This window comes from Mustela nigripes, chromosome 8 (genome assembly GCF_022355385.1).
Source record: "Mustela nigripes isolate SB6536 chromosome 8, MUSNIG.SB6536, whole genome shotgun sequence".
In the NCBI taxonomy this organism is placed as follows: Eukaryota; Metazoa; Chordata; class Mammalia; order Carnivora; family Mustelidae; genus Mustela; species Mustela nigripes.
Genome location: NC_081564.1, coordinates 68,034,333 through 68,060,093, shown reverse-complemented (window position 1 = coordinate 68,060,093; position 25,761 = coordinate 68,034,333). Strand labels below are relative to the sequence as shown.

At 51.7% G+C, this 25,761-nt stretch overlaps 1 protein-coding gene across 3 annotated transcripts in view; it reads right to left on the bottom strand.

Annotated features, from left to right (window-relative positions):
• Positions 1-25,761, bottom strand: part of MAPK4 (mitogen-activated protein kinase 4) — a 142,245-nt gene that overhangs the window by 43,978 nt on the left and 72,506 nt on the right. For all 3 annotated transcript variants that reach the window (XM_059409686.1, XM_059409684.1, XM_059409685.1), the window contains exon 2: positions 2,593-4,035. In XM_059409686.1, coding sequence (XP_059265669.1) covers positions 2,593-3,138 — 546 coding nt within the window. In that variant the 5' untranslated portion in view covers positions 3,139-4,035. The remainder of the gene's footprint in view (positions 1-2,592; positions 4,036-25,761) is intronic.

The following is a 25,761-nucleotide window of genomic DNA, read 5'->3' as shown; positions in this document are numbered from 1 at the left end:
GCATGGGAGATGCTAGAAGGTCCAGGTTATGGGTGGGGGAAGAACCAACAGGGAAATTCAGAAGAAGGGAAAGTTCATTTCAACTGGGGGCCAGTTGGCCTTCCAAAACAAGATAGAGCCTGGAGGGACCATGCCTTACGATGTGAGAAGGCCCCAGTTCTAGAGCCGCTCCCGCCACAGTCAGCCAAATCATCTCAAGATAGCCGGTTCTCTCCGATTTCAGATGGACCATTTGCCCTAAGTGCCTCACAGCTTTATGAGAACTAAATGAGAGCTGATTTAAATGCACACTGGGTCAATGAAAGCACCAAATATAAAGTTTTTGTCATCACTCGGCTTAGAATGAGGAGGTAATGAGGAATGCCGAAAGTACATGAGGGAGAAGGGGGGAGAAGGGGTGCGAAGGGGTGCGGGGGACACCTGCCAAAGGCAGGGCTCACGCAAACACCCCCTGGGCTCACATTGGGCCCCAGTGATTTTTTAACACCCACAGATAATTTTGTTAAAGAGACTCTAAGAAGATATGTCACAACACCGAAATTCTTCGGCATCAGGAACATGAAAGTCCCAACCAGAGAGGTGTCTTCCCAGCCCCAAGGGACAGGAACGCAGACACTTAACAGTTGCCGGCCAGGGAACCAGGGCCGGGGTCCGGGGTGCTCAGCAAACACTCCTTACATAAACGGACCGGCTCCTTACCTTACTGCCTCCAGCGGGGCGTTACATTCACGCTCCATGTTGACTTGTAACCACAAGCCAGCGGGGCAGATGGCATCTACCCTCGTCCCTGTCAAAGATGGGGAAAGCAGGGCTCCCGGAGGGCACATGACTGTCCACATCCCGGCTAGCACTGCCAGAAGGGAGCCTGGACCCCTGCCTCCACACCTCCTCACACTACACACTTTCTAAGAATTGTTATGGCAGCCGATCGTCACCCCAACACCTTTCCTGACTTTAGAGACAGTCTCCCGCGTGCTGTTCGGAGCACTCTCCCCAGAACACGTCGCTGTATCAGATCCTTTCATCAAAGGCGGTCCTGTTCTTACTCCCAAGAGTACTGGTTTATTGCAATTCAGAAAGTGGTTTTGTGCATCCCAGAAATGAGTGTCATGGATGCGCTGGTCCTTTCACCAAATAAGAATTGATTTGGGTTAAAACCTTCAGTTTGATTGTTACCAGTCATTGCTTCTTAGAAGAAAGGGAAGGGTATTAGGAAGACAAAAGGGCATTATTATTATTATGGTGGTTATTGTTTTTACCATGGATACTCTGCCTACAAAGTCAACTGTCAGTGTTGACAGATGGCCAAGCCGCAGGAAGGGGGGATAGGGGGCAAGCTCTTGGTTAAGGTGGCACTAAGGGGCTCGAACCAGCTGGGCTGATCTGGGGTCTGAAATCTGGGCTGGAGCCCAAGTTCTAGCCAGTGAGGGTGGGACGGGGAGCCCTGCCTCCCCCTCCCCCAGATACCCTCTCACTGTAGCTACCCCATGCAGGTCAGTGCCTTTCTACGAGTCTGTGACCTTCTGGCTGCGGCAAATAAGGTAGCAAGGGAGAGCAGAGGAATGGGACCTCAGAGAGAAAGCTGAAGCATGTTCAAGGTCAGAGCTACCCTCCCCTTTCATGATCTACCTTGGCCACTTTGGCTGACCTACTTCCTAGGGAATGTTTTCATTCTAATAAAAATTCATGGTTCAAAGGTTTTGGCAGAAGGCTGGAAATCACACCCACTCCACAGCTCTGTTGAGGGATGCCTGGTGATGTGTGCTCGGGCTGAGGGGCTCAGAGGCTCCCCTAAATTGGCAGGAACCAGGGGTGGGGGAATAGAACTTCCAAGGATTCCCAGTTCCTGAAGGGAGCAGTGGATTAGTTAAGAAGAGGTTGGGGGCCTTAACAACAAGTGTCCACATGTCCATCAGTGTGGTTGGGTCAGCTCTGATCTCTGCAGCTGGAAGAGCATTTAGCTCTGACCAGGGGGTCTCAGGCCTGTCCAGACACCTCTGGTGTTAGTATGACAGGGAGAGGCCAGAGCACTGCGGGACCTGGGAGAGCTGAGCCATTAGCTAGACAGCATACGCTGAGGATGAGTTTACCAAATTCACTGTTCATGCCCCCTGTCCGTGGACAGAGAGAACGGGACACAGAGTAGGGGAGGAGGCAAGCTGAACCAGAGCATAAGGCTGGTGTGCTGGGGAGCCTCACGAGGAGCCCTGAGCAGACAGCAGGGTATTAGGCAGATGGCAGAGATAAGAGAATGCTAGAGGCAAATTCACCAACCACAGTCTTAAAGTCATAGAGTTTAGAGCTGGAAGGCATCTTGGAGATCACCTTCTCCAACCCCCTCTTGCGCAGCTAGGAATTCTGGGTCGTGGCCACGGTGTGGAGCCAAGCCTAAGAGCCAGGTCACTGATCGCACCCCCTGCCCAGCCAACCACTGCTTGTGAGGCCAGTGGTCTTTCTGGCACCCTCCAGCCTCCCCCAGGTATGAACCCCAGCCCCCCCGCTTCAGCGAAGCTAGGAACGCCCTCCTGAGTGACCGTGAGCATCCTGGAGGGTTCCGGGAACCACCCCACCGGCCATTCCAACCAGCCATACCTTGTGTGAATAATGCTGGTCAACGATCCTCGCCAACCCGAAGTCCCCGATCTTGAGCACGAGGTCCTCCGTGCTGATGAAGATGTTGGCAGGCTTCAGGTCCCTGTGCAGCACGTTGGCCGAGTGGATGTACTTGAGCCCTCGGAGCAGCTGGTACATGAACAGCTTCGCGTGCTCCTCCGTCAGCGTGCCCTGCTCCAGCAGGCGCGCCAGGTCCGTCTCCATGTGCTCCTGGACGATGTAGGCCACGCTGAACTTGAACAGCTCGCCCTGCAGGTCAGTGCCCTTGGGCCCCAGCACCTCGTACACCTTCACGATGTTGTCGTGGTCCAGGCGGCGGATGATCTTGATCTCCCGGAGGGCATGCTTCATGCTTCGGGCGTCACTCAGGACAATCTTCTTGACGGCCACCTTCCGGCAGGCCCTGCTGTCCACGGCCGACAGCACCAGCCCGTTGACGCCAAAGCCCAGGGGCTGGAAGTCAACAAAGCGTCCACCAAGGTCATACCCATAGACACTGGCAATGCAGTCCCCCTTCTCAGCCATCGTCGGCTCAGTGGTAAGGGTCCGCCTGGGCGATGGAGGGGCGGTCAACGTTGGCCAAGCCCCGGGGAGCAGCTTTCCCAGCACACCTCATTCTGTCGAGTCCCAGAGCTGAGGGTTGCTTTTTCTCGTGGTGAGGTCACTGCCACCAGCCCTCTGGAGATAGGAGTGGCATCTGTCCATGCTTGCTGAGCTGCGGAAGGTGAAGGCTCAGACTGTTTTCTTGACCCGTCTCAGGAGGGCTGTCCACCAACTCCTCGGTACTCTGAACTCTCCCTGAAATTTAGAATGGCTCATGCTTTCTTCAAATGTAGCATCTTGGAGAGAAAAACCAGTCTCATGATCTATGTGAATGTGATGTTTCCTACCATAATGAGCCTCAAGGTAAAAGATCCAGAAACTCTCCTCTTTGAATCTTGTGTTAAAAGACGTTCCTTCCGGCTGAAATGCAGAGCTGTGGCTGGGCTGAGCTCCTGGACTTCTGATGGCCCAAAGCTCAGTTTTATCACAGCGTCCAGCAGCCTGGTAGCTCTTCTCTGCGTCCCAAGCAGGATGAAGGGATCCCAGCAATGGATTCTGGAGGCCTCCAGGGGCTGCTTTCTACTTCTGCCGGCTCCCCTTTCTAGCAGCTCCCCTTAGATGCTGCGACCCAAACCAGGCTGGTGGGCACTGGTGAAGAAAGCCGGAGAAACCCAACCACCTTTCTTGAGCTCTACACCAAGTTACCCAGGAAGTCCCAAAGCCGAGGGGCACTCAACTGCCACGCCAGGATCCTCCAGAGGCCTCCGACAGGGCTGCGTCCTTGGTCACCCCTTCCTCCACGCCACCTTGCACAAGACTGTGCTGCTGGACTCGGACAGGCTGCAGGAACGCGGCATCTTTCAGACCATGTCTCCTTTCCTGTCAAAGAAATAACGTTGGGTAAATTTCCACACTCCAGCCTCCAACACCTTCCCACTTGCGTGTCCTTTGTTAACCAGCCCAAGTGTTATTTGATCTGTCCAGCCAGCTGAAACGCTGCTTGCTCAGGGGATTCCAGGCTCTGCGCTGCCCAGCCGCCCCTCCTGCTGTGCACAGCGCTCCCCTGGAAGGGAGAGAAGATGGATTGATTTGATAAGATCGTCAAATGGTGTGCCTTTGATGTAAATGCCTGCTCCCCAGAGGTTCACACACCCAAACTGTGGGTGGGAATGATCTGCTCTGACTTTTGAGAAATTCACTTGTGATGCTCTCTAAACACATACCTCAGTACTAGCTGGGAAGGTTGAGAGTAAAAAGTAACGTGCTGCAGACAGAAAATAAAGGAGCGATAACTTTGTGTTTCTGCTTGGACCCCTTTGCTTCTCCCTTTTGCAAATGTCTCTGGGTATTTTGAGAGAATTTGCCAGGTGCTGATGTTTAATTACATGTGTATCTCTTGCTTTCCAAAGAGGCAGCTTAAGCACACACATCAAATAAGAGAACTTTACTACCACCCTATAAAAGAGACTCTCTGCCCAGCAAAGAAGGGCACAGACTTAGCAAGACACCAGGACCAGCATGGTGAACTGTGTTCTCTTTGATGATGAGGATGTAGCTCTGCAAAGCAATGGTTCAAATCCTATCCTGACTGCCCCCTTGTGGCTGCTGACTCAAATTACAGGCACAGGACCTAAGGGGGAGGGAAAAAACTGCAAAACAAACCATGTAAAATCAGACCTCTGGAGTAAAGGCAATGTCATAGCTTTTAAGGGAGTGGTAGGTTTTACAAGTTTATTAAGTCCATAGACATTCAGAGAACAAATACTGTATGCTGCACAAAGGAGTGAATCTGGCAGAGCTATTTCTTAGTACTCATCACCCCGTTGGGTCCTCTATTGGGATGCCTTCGTATCTGAATTTTGCACAACTCTGCAAATGGTAAGTGAGGCAAAACAACAGTTAGCTCAATGTCTGAAATTAAGGGGGCAAATCAGGAGACACAGATGATCTGAAATAGTAAATAATCAGATCCCCTCTGAAGACTTATGACAAATTTGCCAAGGGTCTGGAACATAGTAAATGCTCAGCAGATGTTAGCTATTGACAACTTTGTTAAAAATTCCCTTGCATTTAAGTAAGATGGACCTACTATTCTAATGTTTTGTCAAGATCTTCAGTGATTCTACTCTGCATGTTTTTACTGGTCCCAGCAGCAAAATAACCTTAGTCTTAGAGAAATTTCAGACTGGGAAGCAATCACAGCAGACAAGTCTAGTGGTCCTTAACTGGGGATGGTGCTGCCCTGTCTGGTTAATTCAACTAGGAGTCACTACTGGCCTTGAAGAGGCAGGGCCAGATTGGCTAACCATCCTGCCAAGCAGTTCTGTCAGTGAGTAACTGACACGAGCCCACGAATGCCAGCACATTCACTGTGAGACCATGATTCTGGTCCAAGTCCTCACTTTGGGAATTTGAGAGCACGGAGGTTCAGAGGAGGCTAGCTCAGTGCTCTAGCATAAACAGGGTCAATAAACATTTGATGAATCGAGAAATGACTACCATTCACTCTGAGGATTCCTTGCCAGTTAGGGACAGTGCTGGGACCACCCTCTGTGCCATATTCTGCGGCCCATGCAGTGATGTCCACCTGGATACCTAATTCAAGGGAACCAAAGAATCACCCCGGTCCCGCATTCTGTTCTCCTCTCTCCCTGTGCATTTGGTAACATAAACCAAACTGGAGCTGCTTTCACTCTCTATCCATATGTCTGGTCCAGTTCCCAAGGGCACAGCAAACGGGCAATTATATATTTTGCTTTATGAGAAGAGATGCTTAAGCCTTCTTCCCTTGCCAGCTCCCACTGGGGTGTAAACAGACAGGACTGAGCACCTAAGCAGGGAGGGAATGACATCACCAGCAAATGAGAGCAGGATTTGTTCCAGATCAGCTGCATTGCAGATAATCTGTGAATAATTAAGAGGTGCTTTACTTATTTTTAAAACTCTTTCCTCTTCCTCTCACATGGGGGCAGGGACCACCTCCCCTGGGTGCACATGGGCACACATGCATGCAAACGTGTGTGCCAGTGGTCTCCCTGATGAGCTATCAGCTCCAGCGGGCAAGGGCCATGTCCCCTTGGGAAGAGTTGGTCCAGCCACTCGGCCTTTCTCATGGGCCTCTAAGTACACTTTTTCAATTCCTGCCTTCCTTCTTTGCCTGCACCTTCCCGGTTCCCGAAATGTCCTCCTGCTTCCTCCCCACTTGCTGAAATCCTACCCATCACTCAGAATCCAGATGGCATCTCACTTCCACTCCAGAGTTCCCATTCCTGGAGTGTCCCCGGTGACATTCTCCCTGCTCTCCGCTCCTGCAGTGTTGGTGCGTCTGCTGTGTGACATTTACCATATCTGAATCTGGGCTGCTAGGTAGCTTTTTATCCATGACCATCTCCCAGCTAGACTTCAAGCTCCTCAGGCTCCAGCACAAAGCTGCCCTTGGACAATGACTGTGGCTTGGGAGTGTCTGAGAACACTTGTCCGTTAAGTCTACAAAGTGGTCATGCCCACATGTCCTGCAAGGTCAGCGTCCCCTCCCTGTGTCTGCTGCCTCAATACAACTTGCTCCAGAAGGTTCTTCTCACGACAAGCCCCAACCACCCAGACACACCGCCACCCCCTTGGGAGCACCTTCTGCTCCAGAATTCCAGCACTAAGCAGGCAGCCCCTGACCGGCCGTTTCTCTGTTCCCGTGTGAGTTTGGTGTTCCTCATCCCTTCTCAGTCCTCTTTACTTTCTCAGTTTCTAGAATTCCTCTATAATTTCCTGGGTAAACCTCTGCCTTTCTCCACAGGTGGGCTGATTACAAAACACCGAGTCCCTAAGACGTCTTGGATTAGTGGTTCATTGTTTGTGTGACACACCAGGGGGTGTGGGCCCACGGGTCCTGGAGAGAGGCAGGCCCAGCATCTGGAGATGTGCCCACCTGGGCAGAAGAGTGATTCTGGCAACTTCTTAGGGCAAAGCACAGCCATGCTCCGTTTGAATTTGGTGGCTCAGAGCTGATCTGAATCAGGTGTGACTTCCAACCAGGGAGTTGGCATTCACCTTGAAGGAAGGAAAGGTCATGGGTTCAGCTGTGCTCGAATGACAATGAGCAAGAACACGTGTAACTCCTGCAAGGACAGCCCGGACTCCAGTAATTCATGGTGAATGTCGTCATAAAATTCAGGAGTAGAAATATCTATCCCCAGGACTGGATGGAGCTAGCAACGGAGCTTCATCTCTCCACTGATTTCTCCTGGACTCTCCTGCAATACCTTATCTGAGGCCAATTAATTATCCTCTTACACATCCAGCCTTCTAACATGTAGAGGCAAACCAGAGACGAGATGGTGTGTGCCAACTGTCCCTTGCTGGGTTTCCTGGGGATCTGGTTTACAAAGCGGCTTTGGAAAGTCTAAATTTAGACTCCATTCTGCCTGTTCAGATCCTCTCAAGCCTCATGCTGCCATCAACTTTCAGCAGGAACGATGGATGGCCCCCGATGAGGGGCTGATATTTCACAGACAGAGCTTTCTTTTCTCTCCTGAGCACCCAAAAACTTGCAGGAAATCCTTTTCAGGCAAGGCTAATGTTTACAGTTGAACAGGCTGCGCACTGCAAAAATTCTAGGTGGCATCATTTACGTTAGAGTCCAGTCTGTCTGACTCTAAGGTTCGTGACCCTAATCACCATAGCCCATGTGAACGAAGTACTCTAGACCAGAGATCAGCAAATTTTTTCTGTAAAGGGCAAGAGGATAAACACCTAAGGCTTTGCAGGACAGACCTTCCATGTTGCAGCTACTCCAGCCTTGCTTTCCAGCACAAAAGCAGACACAGATAATACCCAAAAGAAGTGCATGGCCGCATTTAAAAAATGTTTATTTACAAAGAAGAGGTGGGAGACTGAATTTGGTGAGGAGGCTGCAGTTTGTCGCCTCTGTTCTAGATGGTGTAGGAACATTCTCTAGCTTGTTCCCGAGGTGGCACTGAAGTGTGCTATGACTCAGACCTTTCCTGCTCCCCGTGCATGGTCTCCTCCCTTCTGGCCTCAGACCTCCAGCTGCCTCTCACAGTGGCCCAACCCCAGGCCTGCCTGCCCTCCCAGGGAGCTACCCTGGGCCAAGTTGAGCTCATCTGCAGGTTTCCTGGCCTCAGGGCCCACAGGCTACCCTCTGTCTCTGTGATTCTCAGGTATTGCTGACTGCCTTACTCCTACTCAGCTGGCCTTTACCAGAGGCTATCTGGAGAGGCAGAGAAGGTGAGGTGATGAAGACAGGGTAGCCGCCCAGACTGAGAGGTCACCATGGGCCAGGAGCTGCGCCCGAGGATTTCGGTTTGTGTCCTGCTCCCATGAAGACCCCAGAGGGAAGTGACTTGCCCAAAGTCACCCACTAGCAGTTGACATCTCTAGAAATGACCTCTCAGCACTGTTAACATGTGATCTGAGCCCAAGTGAGTGACCCTCACCACGAAGCACCTAGGGCCCATGTGACTTCCGAGGCCCAAGGAAGGGAAAATTGGGGGACAGGCGCACCTGTGGTACTTCCCAAAGGAAAGCAGCCCCAGTGTGGAGACCATGATTCCCTGCCCACTTTATGGAAACAGAAACTGAGAAACAGAACATTAAAATGAGATTAAGAGTTAAGAAAAAAACCAAAACAAAAACAAAAAACTGCAAGCTTAAACAACCATCCCTCTCCCTTCCAACCAGTTCTTGGACTCTTCTCTCACGTAAGCCTCGGGTACACCAGAGCCCGGGCTGCAGAGACCGGCCATCCCAGGCGTGAACGGAGCTGAGTGTTCTCCCAGCTCCCTGACCTCACAAGGTCCTGGTGCTGACATGGGCCACCAACCAGGAACCATTCCCACTTCCTCTGGGTGAACAAAAACAGGTCTGCGTGAACCAGCAAGCAGCTGAGCCCGACCAGGGATGACCCACCATGGTTCCGACCCAGGGTTTCTCAGCCTCGACGTGACTGACACCGTGAGCCTGGTCATTCTCAGCTGCGGGGCTGACCTATGCACTCTAGGATTTTGGCAGCACCTCTACATGCCAGAGCACCCGTGAGTTGTGACAACCAAAAGGTCTTTAAACACTGAGACTGATCGCTGGTGGAGGAGGCACCCCATCGCTCCCAGCGGAGAACCACTGGTCTAAAGCAGCCGTTTCTAGAACTGGAGAAGAGTTACTTGTTTTATGCAGCTGTATGGCGCGCTGTTGTCAACAGTTCAGGAACCCTGGTCTCTACTTACTAAATGTCAATAGCATTTCTGGTTCCTGTGACAACCTCACACATTTCCAAAACCCCGTAAGGCAAGGGGATATCCCACACCAGCGCTGTTGAGGGCCTTGAGTCAAAGGCGTGGTAACCCAGTCCCTCCTTGGCAGCCATTGGCTTAGGGGTTGGTTATATGATCCTGTTTAGGATGGTTAAGTCTTAAAGGAAATCCCGCTTCGGGGGATGGTGCTCAGGAAAAGGCCTCCTTCCCAAGAAGAAACCACTCTGTCCCTGGATGTCTGTGGGAGAGAAAGTGCTGTTGGTGCTACTGCAATCACTTTGAAACCACACAGGGACAAGCCTGGGGACAAAGGCCAGCACAGGAGAGCTGGCAGATGGGGGGGAGGGAGTGCTGACATTGCTGAGTGGCCAAGCCAAACCTGGAAATGCCCACCTCCAGCTTTCTTGCCCCGTGAGGCTGCTAAGCTCTATTTCTGTCTAAGACATTTTCACCGCCTTTTCCCCCTTTTATTTGAAGGGGACATGATGTGACAGTAACTTGCCAGGGACATGGTTGATGGGAGCGGAAGAGGAAGAAGTGCAGAGCGCAGGGCTCCGGACTTCCAGGAGCTTGTGGTCCGACTGAGAAAGAGGAACCAGAGCAATAACAGTTACAAAAACAATCGAGAGCCCTCAGCTCATGTGGGAGTTAGGACGCGGCAGACGGAGGACGGACCAGTCCGAGCGGGGTGCAGAGGCTGCGGAAGGCAGGTTCTGAGACGGCCCCCAACGACCCCCGCCTTTTGGCTTCAGGCCCTGCGTAATCCCCTCCTCATAAGAGCATGCTGGACTTCCTGACCGTCTTCTAAGGAACAGCGAGGCAGAAGTAATGAGATGTCCGCTCTCCGATGAGGTTATAAAGAGGCCATGGCTTTCCTCGTGGGTGATCACTCTCAGGGAAGCCAGGGGAGGCAGCCCTAGGGGGTCATCCACGTGAGTTCTTTTTCCTTTTCTTTAAGATTTTATTTACTTATGTGAGAGAGATTAAGAGAATGAGTAGAAGGAGGGGCAGAGGGAGAAGCAGACTCCCTACAGAGCAGGGAGCCCGAAGTGGGACTCGATCCCAGGACCCTGGGATCGTGACCTGAGCCAAAGGCAGACGCTTAACCGACTGAGCCACCCAGGGCCCCTCGGCAGGAGTTCTTGCAAGGAGGCCTTCTGATGCCCCCTGGCCACCACAGGGGCAATCTTAGAAGCAGACCTTCCCTGAGGTGAGCCGTGAGAAAAAAAAAAGCATGAATTCTCACAAGAGATTTTATGTCACAGGCACCCACTAAGCTGTGCCCAGTGTCCTGACCACAGAAACCATGTGACAATAAATGCTGCTCAAGTGCCTGAATTTTCAGATGTTGTTCTACAGCGACAAACCACCAATGCCTCAGAAGGGACTTGGAGATCTGCAGCTCTTGACGTTTCCAAGACAGAAAGGATGCAACGCTGGCCTCTGACTTTGAGAATTCTTGGGCCAGGGGTCCTGGGTCTTACCTGGCTTGGATTTCATCATATTCCAGAGCCCGACAGAGTCTGGGGTGGGGCGGGGGGGGGGGGAACATGTCACCTCTCTTGTTTCAATGATAGAGCCCTAGTGTCTCGTCCTGGGTCCCACATACAGTAGGGACTTAAGAAATTGATACCCAATGACACAGGAAAGCCTACATGCTTGCAGGAAGAGTTCGGTTATGACCGAATATAACCTGAATGGGAAGAGAAATCGAAAATGGGTCCCTGAAGCCCAGATCAGAAAGCTTTTGGAATCCCTCCAATGGGAGCAGGAGGTAAAGGTGGGGGTTGAAGCAGGATGCCACAGGGACCCCAAAAGAGCATAGTGACTGGAAGGCACTTCCTCACCAAGGAAGGAAGGGCGGGTCCTGAGGCAGTTAGCACTGTGTTATCTCTGACTCTGAGTTCAGATGGGTCTTACCCTGGCAGCAACAGCAGCGATACTCCAGGACTTGGGAGAAACAGCTCTTCCTGGCCTTCCAGGCTTCGAAATGAAGTCCCAGCCTTCCAAACGCCCTCCGGCTGGGAGGTGAGGCAGCTGGGGGAGTTTAGGCGAAGTGAGCCGCCCTGCTGGGAGGACAGGAGGCCTCTCCTCGCTGTGGAAGCCCAGGTGCACGGGCAGACAGCTGCCGCAAGTGTTGGCCGGCGATGCCAACTCAGGCCACATTTCCTGTCCTGTGCCTCTCCCATGACCAGCACCACTGCCGACCGAGGGCCTGCCTGGGACGTCCCTCTGCACAGGGACGCCAGGACAGCCACCAGCCAAGCCAAGCACATCCCTATAAATACATCTCAGGCAGGGGAGCAGGTCCCGGTGAGCATCCTCCCCTGGGGTGTGCAAAGGTCTGAATGTTCCTGGAGGCGGTGATGCCACCCACCCTGGCTTGCTTCCCTTATAAGGTTTCTTCGAGAACACACGGGGCGGGGGCGGGGGGGATGTGGAGTAAGAAACAGGAGGAGAACCGGTTTTGTCTTCCTCTCTCTGAGAGGAGCAAGAGGAGAGCTACTGGGGGCAGGAAGAGAAAAGTTAGCAGAGGGAGTGTCAGACCTTGGGGTTGTCACCTCCTCCCCCAAGTGCAACGTGCAGGAGCGTGCAGTTTGGTCTTTGCTCTGTCTTTTCTCTTGAAAATTACATAACCAAGGCCGCCTGGGTGGCTCAGTGGGTTAAAGCCTCTGCCTTCAGCTCAGGTCATGATCTCAGGGTCCTGGGACAGAGTCTCTCGTTGGGCTCTCTGCTCAGCAGGGAGCATGCTCCCCCCCCCACCCCGCCTGTCTCTCTGTCTACTTGTGACCTCTCTGTCTGTCAAATAAATAAATAAAATCTTTAAAACAAAAAAAGAAAAGAAAATTACATAACTAGCCAGGGAGAACAAAGACTTCGCAGGCCTCCCAGCAGCACCACGGAGAGAATCCCCGCAGGCGCAGGCGCCCTGGAGCGCCACGCCCACATCAGTGCAAAGCTGGGGAGGGGGACAGGGGGAGTCCCCACATGTGAAGTGTGGGTGCTGGTCCCCAGGGGGGCGGCCCCGGCTGCGGAGGCTGGGAGTCTGACTTCAGGATGGATCACACGTGTCTGTGTCACCCAATGAATCCTTCTGGGTTTAGACAACTCCTTCACTTGACCTTTGTCGATGCAAGGAGAAACTTCTTAGTTGTTCTTTTTATTTTTTATTTTTTTTTAAGAAAAGAAATCTGGGATAGCCAAAGACTTCTTTCAAAATCTAAATCAGGGCAGTTATGATTTCAGTGGCTAAATAAGGTGAGGCCCCCATTTGGATTTGGGGCCTGCTCTGTTCTAAAGGGCAGACATCCCAGCAGGGGGTAAGCGTCTCAAAAGCGGAATTAAAGCAGAAATCTTTAATTTCTGCCGCATTTGCTTCAGCACCTGCTGCACGGAGTCCATAGATGAACTGTGTCTTCCCTGACTTTGGAGATTACTCTCTGTGAGGCAAGATTTAATAAGCCATCGTGGGAAAGCACAAAGCTGCTGGTCCCGGAGGAACTCCTTGTTCAGACCTCACTTTTCCTACCAAACTTCTGGACCCACACGTGGGACTACTTACTCCCTGCCCGCAGGGGGCGCCCATGGCAGTGTGGGGAAGACCCCTGATTTGTAGTTATGGGATTCAGCATTAAGGTGTGTTGCTTTTAGCCCAGAAATGGCAAACAGGTATCAGACGTATTACTATCAACCCATCTTGCGCCTATGGCAGCTGTTGGCAATCGGTGATCACCTTCTCTTTCCTGATGAGCCAGCAAACCCAGCACCCCTGAGAGCCTCTGCCAACCACCTTGAGCTGGCTGTCAGAGCAGAGCCTGGAGGCATCCACATCCCATGCGGCTCTCTCTGGCCTCACACCGCTAATTCCCGGCTTCCGTCCCTCTCTTCCCCTGGCTAATTCTGACTCATCCTGTAAGTCTAAGTCTAAAATGTCCCTTCATCCAGAAAGCCTTCCCTGATGATGCTCTTTCCCCTCCCCACACCAGCCTGTCAGGCTGCGTCCCCTGGTTCTGTCCTCACGTCACTCTTCTCCCGTTCTGTTTCTGCTTTAATTGCTTGTCTTCTGTGTCTGCCCGGAAGCTCGGTGAGGGCAGGGGCTCCATCCTCCACATGTGCCACAGCCCCAGTGCCCCATTCCTAACCGGCTCGGTGACAAATCATAACATTCGGGCAGCACAAAGGCACCCCGGGACCTCCCTTGCTCCACATCATCTATAAATGCAGATTTGTAATACTCACGCCTCCCTCCCCCTGAGAGACGCCAACCAGACGGGAGGATTTCACGTCTTGTCCGATTCGAAGCCTGCATTCAGTCCCTTTAAATCTGACAGAGTTCTTAACTTCTCATCCAGTCCCCTGGCCCGCTACCCAGCAAATGCGCGCACACGCTACCTCCTACTAGTCCCATGGAGGCTAATCATTTCCAGGGCTTGTGCTCACGGGGACAGAGAAATCATTCGTAGAGCAGAAAAAAGTTCCCTCTCCTGGGGACTGCATCTCCCTGTTCACAAGCGGTAGAAGACGTATTTTGACGGCTCAGGAGACCACCACAATCCCCGGACCACACGGGGCTGTCACAGCCAATGAGAGAAGTCACCGGGGGCGCCTGGGTGGCTCAGTGGGTTAAGCTGCTGCCTTCGGCTCAGGTCATGGTCTCGGGGTCCTGGGATCGAGTCCCGCATGGGGCTCTCTGCTCAGCAGGGAGCCTGCTTCCCCCCCTCTCTCTGCCTGCCTCTCTGCCTACTTGTGATCTCTGTCTGTCAAATACATAAATAAAATCTTTGAAAAAAAAAAAAAAAGTCACGGGACCCGAGTTCGAGTCCTGAGGCTGCCTGTGAGCAATCCAGGAGGAGTGTCAAGTCTGTGAAGCGGGAACAACCTCACTGCCCCACTTCCTCAGGGGGATAAGGACAAACAGAGGCCAGTGAGCCAAACACACTTTCAAACGTAGAAACCGTATACTGGAGGGAAGTCATAACTTCCTAACTTCTGCAGGAACACTAGCTGGGTTCTAGGGGGTTTGAGACGTGACCCCTTCTCATTCCTCAGGCTTGTCCCTTCATGTTCTTCCAAGAGGGAGAGGCCTCAACGTGGGGAGAGACACTGGCCCACCAGCTACTGCACATATGTTTTAAGTCTTGGTGTTTTGGGTTTTGTCAGAGGCAGGTGGCAGGGAACTTGAGGCTAAATTATTTCTATCTTCTCTTACGACCCAGCACACACTGCGACATCCAGCCCCGAATGGGGTGTCTAGCAATGGATCTACAATGAATCACAGGCGTAGACTGAGTATATCCTCCCGCCACCCCTCCACCCCCACCAATCCAGGTGTGGAAATCCTAATCCCCAGTGGGATGGTATTATGAGGCGGGGTCTTCGGGAGGGGATTACATCATAAGGATGGAGCCTTCACAAATGGTAGTAAGGCCCTTATGAAAGGAAACCCAGAGATCTCTCTTGTCCCTTCCACCATGGAAGGACACAGTGAAACATCAGCGGTCCTTATGAGAACCCAACCACGTTGGCAGCCTGATCCTGGACTTCCAGGCCTCCATAACCACAAGAAATAAATTCCTGTTATTTATGAGCCGCCCAGTCTGTGGTAGAAGAGTCTGAACTGACTGAGACACTCACAAAGTGCCTCACCAAGTTCATTACGGCAACAGAATCCACTCTATTCTAACTTCCTGACCTCTGCTGCCAAGCATCCAGTGCCCTCCCTTCTGCTCTCCTGGTGAAGTCCTCCTTCCCTCGAAGGTGATTAGACCCTCCCAGTCGGAACCACCTGCCACATAGATTCCATCGCAGGAACGGGCCCTCCTGGAGAAGCAGCAGGTGCTGCTGGCTGCCTGCTTTAGGAGGGACCCCAGTGAGCGTCGCTGGTCTCTGAGGAAGAGTGAATCCCCTGCAAACCTATACGAGATTCCGCACAGGGAGAAGCCTCTCGGGTCTTAATGGCCAGGATCCCACGGAAGGCCATCCAACCCCACTGGACGCGGAAAGGGGAGGATGGCAGTGGTCAGCCTTCAGCTCGCTGGAGAACGGGACAGAAGCTCCTCCTGCCTGGTGGGGAGAGAAGGAAGAACGGAAAAGCAAGCAACAGAGGCAGGAGAAGAGGAGGAAGCTGGGAGGTGGGTGGTGGACCCAGGAACGCACCCCTCCCCCTCCCAGGGCTCCTAAACAAGGCAAAAGAACCCGATCCCTGATGGTGACACTGGGCTTCCCACCAGCTGGCATGTGCATTCTTAGCTGCGTTTCATGTCATCTGGATAAAGGTGGCCGTCCTCACCTCAAGGTGAGGCTACGCGCCCACTCAGTCCTCACTGACCACAGCAGGAACCAAGAATCCCTCCCCTGCCATGTAAGAAAACTGAGGCCCAGAAACAGGAAAGGACTCTTCGGGGGTTAGTCAGGGAGGCCTGCAGAGTGCTCCAGCAGCAGATTTTGGGAAGAGGTCCTTCCAGCCATGTCTTGGGCCTCAGAATGACCTTATGAAGGATCTTCCAGCCAAGATCCTTCTTCCCAAGAATGAGGAAGGGGATCCCGACCCAGTGACAAAGAGCTCTGCACAACGAAGAACAGCAAGCTGGGAAGGAGCAGCTCTTCCTCCTCCAATTCAGTATAATTAGCGTGTATCAGAGAAACAAAAGCCACATATGGACCGTGTGGCAGCCGCTGTCAGCTCTCCAAACTGCAATCCTCCCCCTTCACTGAGAGCAGAGCTGGGAGCCAGGCGACTGTGAACTGGTCTGTGTCCCCACTGAGGACGTGCTGGGCTGGTGCCTCGCACGGCGCCTGGCCTCTGGAGCCGCGATCCCGTGTGTGATCCTGAGGAGAGTTCCAGGTTCATTTTAGTCTGAGGACAGCTGGGCCCCCAAGGCCGGGAGCCAGAGATGCCTCTGTCCCTTCCGATATAACGAAGGCAGTGAACAATCAGGGGGATGCGGACGCCTTATGCTCATACGCACCCGTGAGCAACGGAGCACTCGGAACCCTGACACTTCAAGGCAAGGAGTGGGCCTGAGTTGGGGGAACAGGTTTGAAGAGGAGGACTAGGGAGAGAGAAGGAGAAGGACGTCAGGGAGGAGGAATGAGAGAGAAAGGAGCGGAGAGAAAGGAGCGGAGTAAAGGGAAGGCAGTCACCTGCCTTCTTTCTCCATTGTTCGGCTGCTGTGAGCCCTTGGTACACGCGGACCCACCTCCCCAACTGGGAGCCTTAGACACACACATCAATAAAGTCCTCAGCGTGGCAAATGCAGGAACCTTGACAACAGCGGCAGCATGACCAACACAACACCACGCGCTAGCTGGACAAATGTCACGCTGGTCGGCGGCCAAGAACTCCACAGCTCTCCCAGGTACAGGGAGTCCTGGGCCGAGAACTGGATTTTACCTGCACGGTGCAGTCAGCCGGAAACCCGACCGGGGCCGGCACCGCGGCCAGCGCAGCGGGAGTGTGAGGTCAGCAAGGCGCTGGACGGTGACGCACTCACACGTTCCTTTGCTGCCCCTTTCCCCTGCACACTGCAGATAAACGAACTTCAGGATTTATTGCATTTTAAAAAGAAATAGTACAAACCAGGCTCTGTCTTCTTGTTGTGACCCAGAGCTCTCATTTGCTGGGAACGAGAGGGCAGTCAATGGGTCTCCTGGCCTGGAGAAGGTCTCAGCCACCCGCAGGCTCATATGCAGACCCAGCCTCCAAGCCACCTGCTAGGAGGAAGGCCAGTTGATAGGTATCACCTTCCCCCCAGTGTCAAGGAGCCAGGGCAAATTGGGACTGAACGGAGAGGGAAGGCGTCTGACTTCAGCTACAACGTAGGCAGAGCTGCCCTCCAGAACATGAGGGGGGAAGGTAAAGTCTGGGTAGTAAGAAGAGGTGGCCGAATCCGGACAAGGTGGGCTGGAGGAGCGACCCCCTTCAGCACTGGTTCCTCTCACTTGGAGTAAGCGCAGGGAGGCAACTGCTCACCCTGGCGGTGGGAGGGGACAGAACCGCTACCTTCCAGGGAGAAACTTCTGGATGGGAAGAAGGTTGATTTTAAAGCAATGCTTTATTTTACCAATGACAGAATTATTTTCTTTTTCTAAGCAGCGATGTAAATTGGTTTTAGTTCTGAATCTGTTTCAACCACCTGAATTGCAAATTAGAATGCCAAATGTAGGCAGACAGTGGTCTTGGGACAACTCAAGAGGCCCGGCGGCCTCAGAAGGCCTGAAGAGAAAGACAACGCGGGTTTCAGCAGAATTGAGCCTGTTCTGGGCATCCAGAATGGAGGTGGGGGGGTCTCGCCTAGCCCCCCACACCCTGCCATCTGTTTTGTTCTATAACGCAAGTCTATTCCTTTGAAACCAACCAAAAAGCAGAAAAAACACGGACTTCGATAGTGAGCTCTTGGACTCATCTCCGACCCAAGCCCAGAAAGGGACTGAGCGCCAGCTTCGACGCAAGGCTCCCCCCGGGCTCTCTCGGTGATCTTTCACGCCCTGTGGCTGTGGTCAGGATGCTCTCTGAGCCTGGATGTGCTCTTTTGTCTCTCCAGCCACTTCCAAGGCTTCGCAAGGTGGCCACCTCAGGGGGAAGCGCAGTCAGGGTCATGACCGGGGGAAGGTGAGAAGGGAAGCGCTTCTCCGGGGCGGAGGGCCCTGTGGCAGCCCTCACGGAGTCCACTTCGAGGGAACAAGGAATGACGTCCCGGCAGCTCCCAGCGGCTCTCCCTGCCACTCCCCGTGCCCTAGCCCCTATCCATCCTCTTTCTGCTTCCAATATTTCTAAAATACATCTGATCACTTTAGTCTCCTGGTGCCAAAATACTTTTTAACAGCTCTACAAGGCCCAGAGACTAAACCCAAGCACCTCGTGCAGCCTCACATCAGACCCCCATCTGTCTTCCCACTTCTGTCCAACTGCCTTCCATAATCCGCACCCCACACTGCAGCCTGGGGCCATCATCCCTGAGTCACCCCATCCGAGGCACACGCGGCCCATCTGCTGATGACACGCTATCGTCTTTGTGTTCCCGGAACAACCCTACTCGTGCCCAACTGTCACCCCGCCCCCTCGGAGTGAACTTCTCCTTCTCGGAGCTCAGGGAGCACAAAGCATCTGCCTCCAACAGTTGTCTCGTGAGCTTCTACTGTCTGGGAGTCTTCCTTCCCACTGGATTGGGAATCCTGGGGGGCAAGAGCCCCGTGCCTGGGCCCCCAGATACTCCCTGCCCTGTACGGGTCCTGGCTTACAGAGGGTGCTAAGGAAGCAGTTGATGAACCAGCAAGGAGACGATGGATGGGAACGGGGCTAGGACTTGACAGGGGAGAACTTTTAAGAGGCGCTTGGCAGAAGTGGTCCACAAAGGCACATGTCCCTGGAGAGTGTGACCTGCTGGTGGAAAGACGGCCAGCTCCCCGGGACCTGAGCAGGTGTTTATGCAGAATGATGCAAGCTCTGTACGCCAGCCTGGGCCGCCAGCCTGCGGTGGGGCAGCACCCAGGACTGTGGCAAGGGTGCAGACATGGCGAGGTCGGGGGCTGCTGAGCAGAGGTGCAGAGAGCAAGTAGATCTCCTAGGAGTGCTGGAGAAGAGTCCGGCGCAGCTGAGAGAAAGTGGGATCAGAGAAGGGATTTTGCAGTAGAATCTTGGTGACTGCACATTCCCCTGGGCCTCACCCAAGACAGGGCATCATCGACACGGTGGGAACAGCCTAGCTGCAGCAAACATAAACCCGGAGAGGGACTGCACACCATTCCCTCTGGCGTTCCTGTCTTTTGCTTCTTTTCCCAGCTTTCAGATCACCACTGACAAACTCGGGATGCCAAATACGGGCTGTTTACTGAAACTGGCTACGGGCTACCTTCTCAGGTTCACTTGCCTACTTCCCCACAGCAAAAAGACGCTGCAGCTGAGACATCTCCTTATAAACTGTTTTGCCGGATTCTTCCGGAAGCCTCAGCTGCTGTGGAGAGCTCTTCTACTGTTTGGTCGCCCCACGGATGGCAATAAAATCAAGATGAAAACTCATTTGCAAAGCAACTTCCCACTGTCCAAAGCATCTGCATGCAATGTTATTTAATACTTTCATGTAATATTTATTGAGCTTCGCTATGTACCAGGCGGCGGGGATGGGGGGGGGCACGGGGGGGGACCCCCCTGCAACTCACAGTTCAGGGGTAGAGGCGCAGAGGGGACACAAATAATGACACAAATCACGCCTGTGTGCGACAGGCAACGGTGAGAAATGTGTGATGGGAAAGTGTAGGACGCCAGGAGCCAGGGGGACGAGGAGACAATTACCTTGGGGAAGTGATGTTTGCGTTGAGATCTGCAGCTCCCCAGGAGGTGGGGTGGGGAAATGCTCAGAGCCATGAAGAGCCCTGAGAGGTGTGATGCTGGAGGGAAACAGACGGTTGGGGTCGGGGAGGAGGGATCTGCTGGCCCCCAGGAGGCGTGGGGGTGGACGAGGAGGCTGACTGTGCCATGAGGAAGCAGCTCCGGGTCTGAAGCAGCTGCACGCCCAGGAGGGAGGCCCCCTGCAGGTGCTCTGACAACCGGCGCCCACACCCGCACCTCCCCCGCCACCTGCCCGGTTCCACCTGGTCTCTGCTCCACGGCTCCAAGCTGGGCGGGGCCCGGGCCTGGTTGAGGCGGTGGCCCACCCTGCTCCGGTCCATGCTCCCAGGGGGACCCCTCCCTCTGGCCAGCCAGCTCCAGGTGTGCTCCCCGAGGCAGAGGACCCAGGTGCAGAGCAGAGCAAGGCGCTCTCGCCATCCGCAAACAGCCAAGGGTAAACGATCCTTGCAGGCTTCTCAATCTTTTTTTTATGAAGAGCCTCGTGCGATTTGCTGCAAACTCCCGGGATGAGGAGGGGTCTCCCGCTGAGGGAGGCGTCTGGGACCACCCTGCCCTTGGTCGGAGGAAGGAGATCTCAGCGAGAAGGAGCCGGTGAGGCGCTGTGGAGCAGGGAAACTCTGGCTGATGAAAAGGACTCTGGGTTTGCGTCTGACCTCTGCCACTTACACAGGATGTGACCCTGAGCCTCGGTCTTCTCCTCTGTCAACCGGAATACTCTGCCTCCCGTATTTATCCCACAGGGTGTTGGAGAGAATTAAAACCAACAGCCCTGAAGGCAGTGTGGAAGGTAAAAAACAGCCCAGGAGGGACTGCTGAAATCATCATCACAGATGTTAGCCCTTCCCCGAATAACAGCAATCCTAACAACCACGGTAACTAGTGACAGCGACAATAACAACAGGTGACAATGTGCCTTATGTCGTTTAACTTCACTGTTAATGTGACACCCCTAGGAACGCAGGAGCGTGGCGCATCTTACAAGCCAAGAACAGACTCGTAGTGGAGGAACCCGGCCAAGCGTACCCCGCCGGAAGTGGCAGAGCTGGGCTTCACACCCCAGCAGCGTGCCCCCAGACGCCACACGCTCCAACCCTTAGGCAGTGCTGCCCGAGGGAACCCCCACCACCCCTGCTGGAGCTGTCCCAGCAATCAGTCTACGGGGCTGGTGTGCCAAGTGACACCAGGCAGTTGCCATTAGCTTGCCCTATGCCCCTTGACAAGGGATTGCTTTGGTCCTCCTTCTGCTTCCTTTCGGGACCAGGGACAGCAATCTTGACTACTTGTTCCTTTTCTTTCTCTGCAGTGTCCCCTCGTCTTCTCCGTCACTCACACTCCTCCATTAGTGCCCAGATAAGGGCTTGAGGCCAGCCAGGTTCCCTCTCCCAGGAGATCTGTGTTTTAAGCCTTGTCTCTGACCACAGAATATGAACTTAGGCCCTGGCTGGGGAAGGTTGGGAATCACCCTGGCTATTTGGGGGAAGAGTTCCTGGCACCTCAAAAACGACATCATGGAGGTCATTTCCTGGGCGGCCGAGAAAAAGGAGAAGAGATGGTCAAGGGCCCTTCCAAGCACTGGGGGAGAGGACCCCGCCCCCCAAACCACTGCTCAAACGACCCCCCGAGTCATTTGTTTGTATGACTGAACATGTTTGGGGCCCTCTGGATACCAATGACAAGCGTGACTTTGTTCCCAGCCGTCTAGCTGGCTGGTCCTAGCTGCCCAGCGGTTCCAAGCCGGTGATTACCTTCCCTTCTCCCACCTCGACAATCCCCCACCACACCCGCTGACAATGGCTCTCCTCTCCTGGTCTCCCTCAACCTCCCCAGGTGGGATTTACAGTGAGGGGGTTACCAAGGCAACCAGATGTGCATGTGGCTTTACACTATCCTATTCTGGTCTTCCCTCCACTCCAGTGCAAAGTTATTGGAGCGAGATCTCCTGTCCAGTGCAGAAATCCCAAAGCTTCTGGCACTCAGGTCCTGCTGGAGGCAGCTGCAGAGACAGAGGGAGGCAACTGAGATGTGGACAAGCAGGAATACACCTCCCCTCCCACTCAGAGGGCATTAAAATGACAGTAAGGGGGTCTTCGAATCAACATGAACCCATACCAACGAAGGGAATACCAAGGGAGCAACTGCAAGACAGTTCTGAAAGGTTGGGAATTTGTAAGTCTGTGCCCAGAACGCACAGGTGGGCAGGGGTGGGGGTGGGGGGGAGCAGGGAGGGGCGAGTAAGGAGGAGAGGCTCCAGGTGGTGGTCCACAAGCCAGGTGGAAGGGACCCAAACTGTGGAATTGACTGAAAGTTTGCATATGAAATGGGACAGTGTCTGCGTGTGGACAAGCGGGCAGATCCTGCCTCCTTCCCCTTCCCATCCTCTTCCTGAACCCTATGTGCTCCAGCCCCTAAATCTAAGCCCCCAGTTCTGAGGGGACCCTGCGGAGGTGCAATGGAGAATAAAGGACAAGATGAGTTCGTGAGGACACGTTTTTTTGGTTTGGTTTGGTGTTGGTTTGTTTGTTTTTACAAATTCATAATGTAAATGCTGTTGACTGGTTTTCAAGTTTTAGAATCAATCTACAAGTAAACAGGCCACAAACACGACAGATGTCCTCAATGCGGACACAGAGAAGATTGAGGAGAAACGCTGTTGGACAGGTGGAAGGGGAGAAGGAAGGAAGGAGAAGAAAGAGAATATTCTTACGCGATGTTGAGAGATCCTGCTGAAAGCAATGGAAAGAGAAATGACAGGTAATGAATATAAGCTTGAAGTTAAAGGATAATAAATATGAGCTCTTTAAAAATGATGATTACAATCAAAATCAAATAAAGATGCTGACCACGATGCTTCTTTCTAATGAGGAAAACATTAAGGGTTCATCAACAAAATAAATGTGTAACATAATATCAGATTGTTTAACGGGCAGGCAAGCAGATTTGCCTGCCCTACTTCATTACTCCTCTTTCTCTCTCTCTTTTTTTTTTTTTTTGAAGAATTTTATTTATTTATTTGACAGAGATCACAAGCAGGCAGAGAGGCAGGCAGAGAGAGAGAGGAGGAAGCAGGCTCCCTGCTGAGCAGACAGCCCGATGCAGGGCTCTATCCCAGGACCCTGAGACCATGACCTGAGTGGAAGGCAGAAGCCCAACCCACTGAGCCACCCAGGCGCACAAAATGAGCCACAAAGACAACAATAAACCACCCCAAAAGTGGGTGAAGCATTTTATTTAGAGATTCGTAACTAACCAACATTAATAACTAAAAAGAGAAATGTTTGAAAGTTTGGGGTCAGGAATGACATAGAAGATGACAGCTTTTCATTATAAGACTCTTTTAAATTTTCTTAAAAAAACAAACAACAAAAAACCATGGCTTGCATTGATTAAAAGTAGAAAGACCAAGGACTCATCTACTTATTTGCAGCCCCATGGTTCCCAGGGCAAAGAATGCTCCAGAGATGCTGGGAAGGATCCCGTCTCAAGTCTTGGTGTAGGAAAAGAAAGAAGGTACCTCTGTGACAGCAGCCTGGGAACCAGCTTTGGCGAGTCTGTGCCCCTTGCCAGTGACTGGGCGTTTCCCTCGCCACCCACCTCTTTGTCATCCTCCCCGTCCTTACATGCTCTTGACATTTTAACCCTCTGATTTTCAAACTCAGGTGCACATCAGAACCCATTTAAAGTCCTGGAGCCTCATGAGAATAAGATAACCAACAGACTGGGAGAAAGTGTTTGCAGAAGAGATATTGATAAATGACCGGATTCAAAAATGGGCCAAAGACTTTAACAGACACCTCACCAAAGAAGAGATACAGATGGCAAGGAAGTGGATGAAAAGATGTTCTACATTGTAGGTCATTAGGGAAACACAAATTAAAACAATCACTATACACTTATTAGAATGGCCAAAATCTGGAATACTGACATCAAATGCTGGCAAGGATGTGGAGCATCAGGACCGCTCATAACATGGCTGGTGGCGATGCATCATGGCATAGCCGCTTGGGAAAACCGTTGGTAGTTTCTTACAAAAGTAAACATATTCCTATCCTATGACGCAGCAATCTTGTTTCCTGGCATTTACCCAAAGGAGTGGAAACTTAACAGCCACACAAAAACCTGTGCATGAATGTTTATAGCAGCTGCCAAAATTTGGAAGGAACCAAGATGGCCTTCAGTAAGTAAATGGATGAACAAACTGTTGTACATCCACACAATGGAATATTATTCAGCACCGAAAAAGGAATGAGCCGACATCCCCTTTCCAAAGGCAAAGGGCAAGCTGATTACCAACCACTCCTGGCAGAGTATTGGTCCAGAGAGGCCACCGGAGTTTTGAGCACTGTGTGTTGAACCTATTACATTCTATGCCATGTCAGAGCACACACCCAGCATCATGTGACTCCTGAAAAAGAATAAAAGGTAATCAAATGAGGGGCATTTGTTCTATCCAGGGATACCAGCCTTAAACAGGAATTCCACACAACGCTTCACTGTATTTTCTTCACAGGATGAAGCTGCTCCTGAAAACAACTTCTTGAAAATCACAACTACTTACAGTTTCTTAAAGCTTTTTCACTAAATGTGCTGGGTAGTTTTCGTAAAATAAAGGAAGGAAGGCGAAATGCATATACCAGCAAAGTTTTTCTAAAGCAAGTCTGAAGTCATTCTTAGTCCCCTGGGGTAGAATTCTTTTGGTGTGTAAGCTCATCTTTCCAGTCTTCTTCCCAGATACACGATAATGTGCTTCAGCTGACAGCCAAACAGCAGCGAAAACAGCGGGAAAAGTAATTAGCAAATTCATTAATTAGGATACGGCCTACATTTCTTCTATAATGGTTACCATTTACTTATTTTATTATTTTAATTCTCTGCCTTTTACTAGTCATTAATGGCCATTAATGGTATAATAGTATATACTATTATGTCTGAAGGGTCACAAATATATTTTGCTTTACATGTAAAAGTGTTATTTATATAGAATATCAAGTCTGAAGTGGTCTCAGAGGCAGTGTTGCAGAATATGTTAAAAACAAATCTTACAGGAAAACAAATACACACAATGGAGAACCGCTAGTAATTACTAAACACTTAAGAAGACAGACAGACACTGGACTATGCTATTTAATTTACTCCATTTTTAGTAAAATTCTAACCGTTTAATTACAAAGACAATCAATGAGAACACTGAACTTGATTATTATATAATACTATCCAGTTTATTTCCTTTTTTTCTTTAAGATTTTATTTATTTATTTGACAAAGACACAGCGAGAGAGGGAACACAAACAGGGTGAGTGGGAGAGGGAGAAGCAGGCTTCCTGCTGAGCAGGAGCCCGATGCGGGGCACGATCCTAGGACTCTGGGATCATGACCTGAGCCGAAGGCAGATGCTTCACTGACTGAGCCACCCAGGTGCCCCTATCCAGTTATTTCTAAATTTTAATTGTATATTATTGAGAAAATCCAGAGTCACAGAGATAAGTTAGGGCAAATGTGTAAGAGCTTTTTTTTTTTTTTTAATAGTTCACATTGACAGTCTCAAGTTATTTTTAAGTTAAAGATGTCAGAATAAACTTTGAGATGAGCTAAAAATAAGATGAGCACATTGAGAGTTTCAATATGTTAAAATTTGAGAAACAACCCACTTGAGTTGGGTTTTTTTTTTTTTTTTGGCTTATAATTCTTTTTTTTTTTTTAAAGATTTTATTTATTTGACAGAGAGAGATCAGAAGTAGGCATAGAGGCAGGCAGAGAGAGAGGAGGAAGCAGGCTCCCTTCCGAGCAGAGAGCCCAACGTGGGGCTCGATCCCAGGACCCCGAGATCATGACCTGAGCCAAAGGCAGCGGCTTAACCCACTGAGCCACCCAGGTGCCCCTGGCTTATAATTCTTAAAAGAAATTAAAAATATGCTTTAAAATAAGTTCAAATCAAATTGTCTACGGAATTGCAAAGCATGTTTCAAACACAAGTTAAAAACTACGAATCTGTGTAAA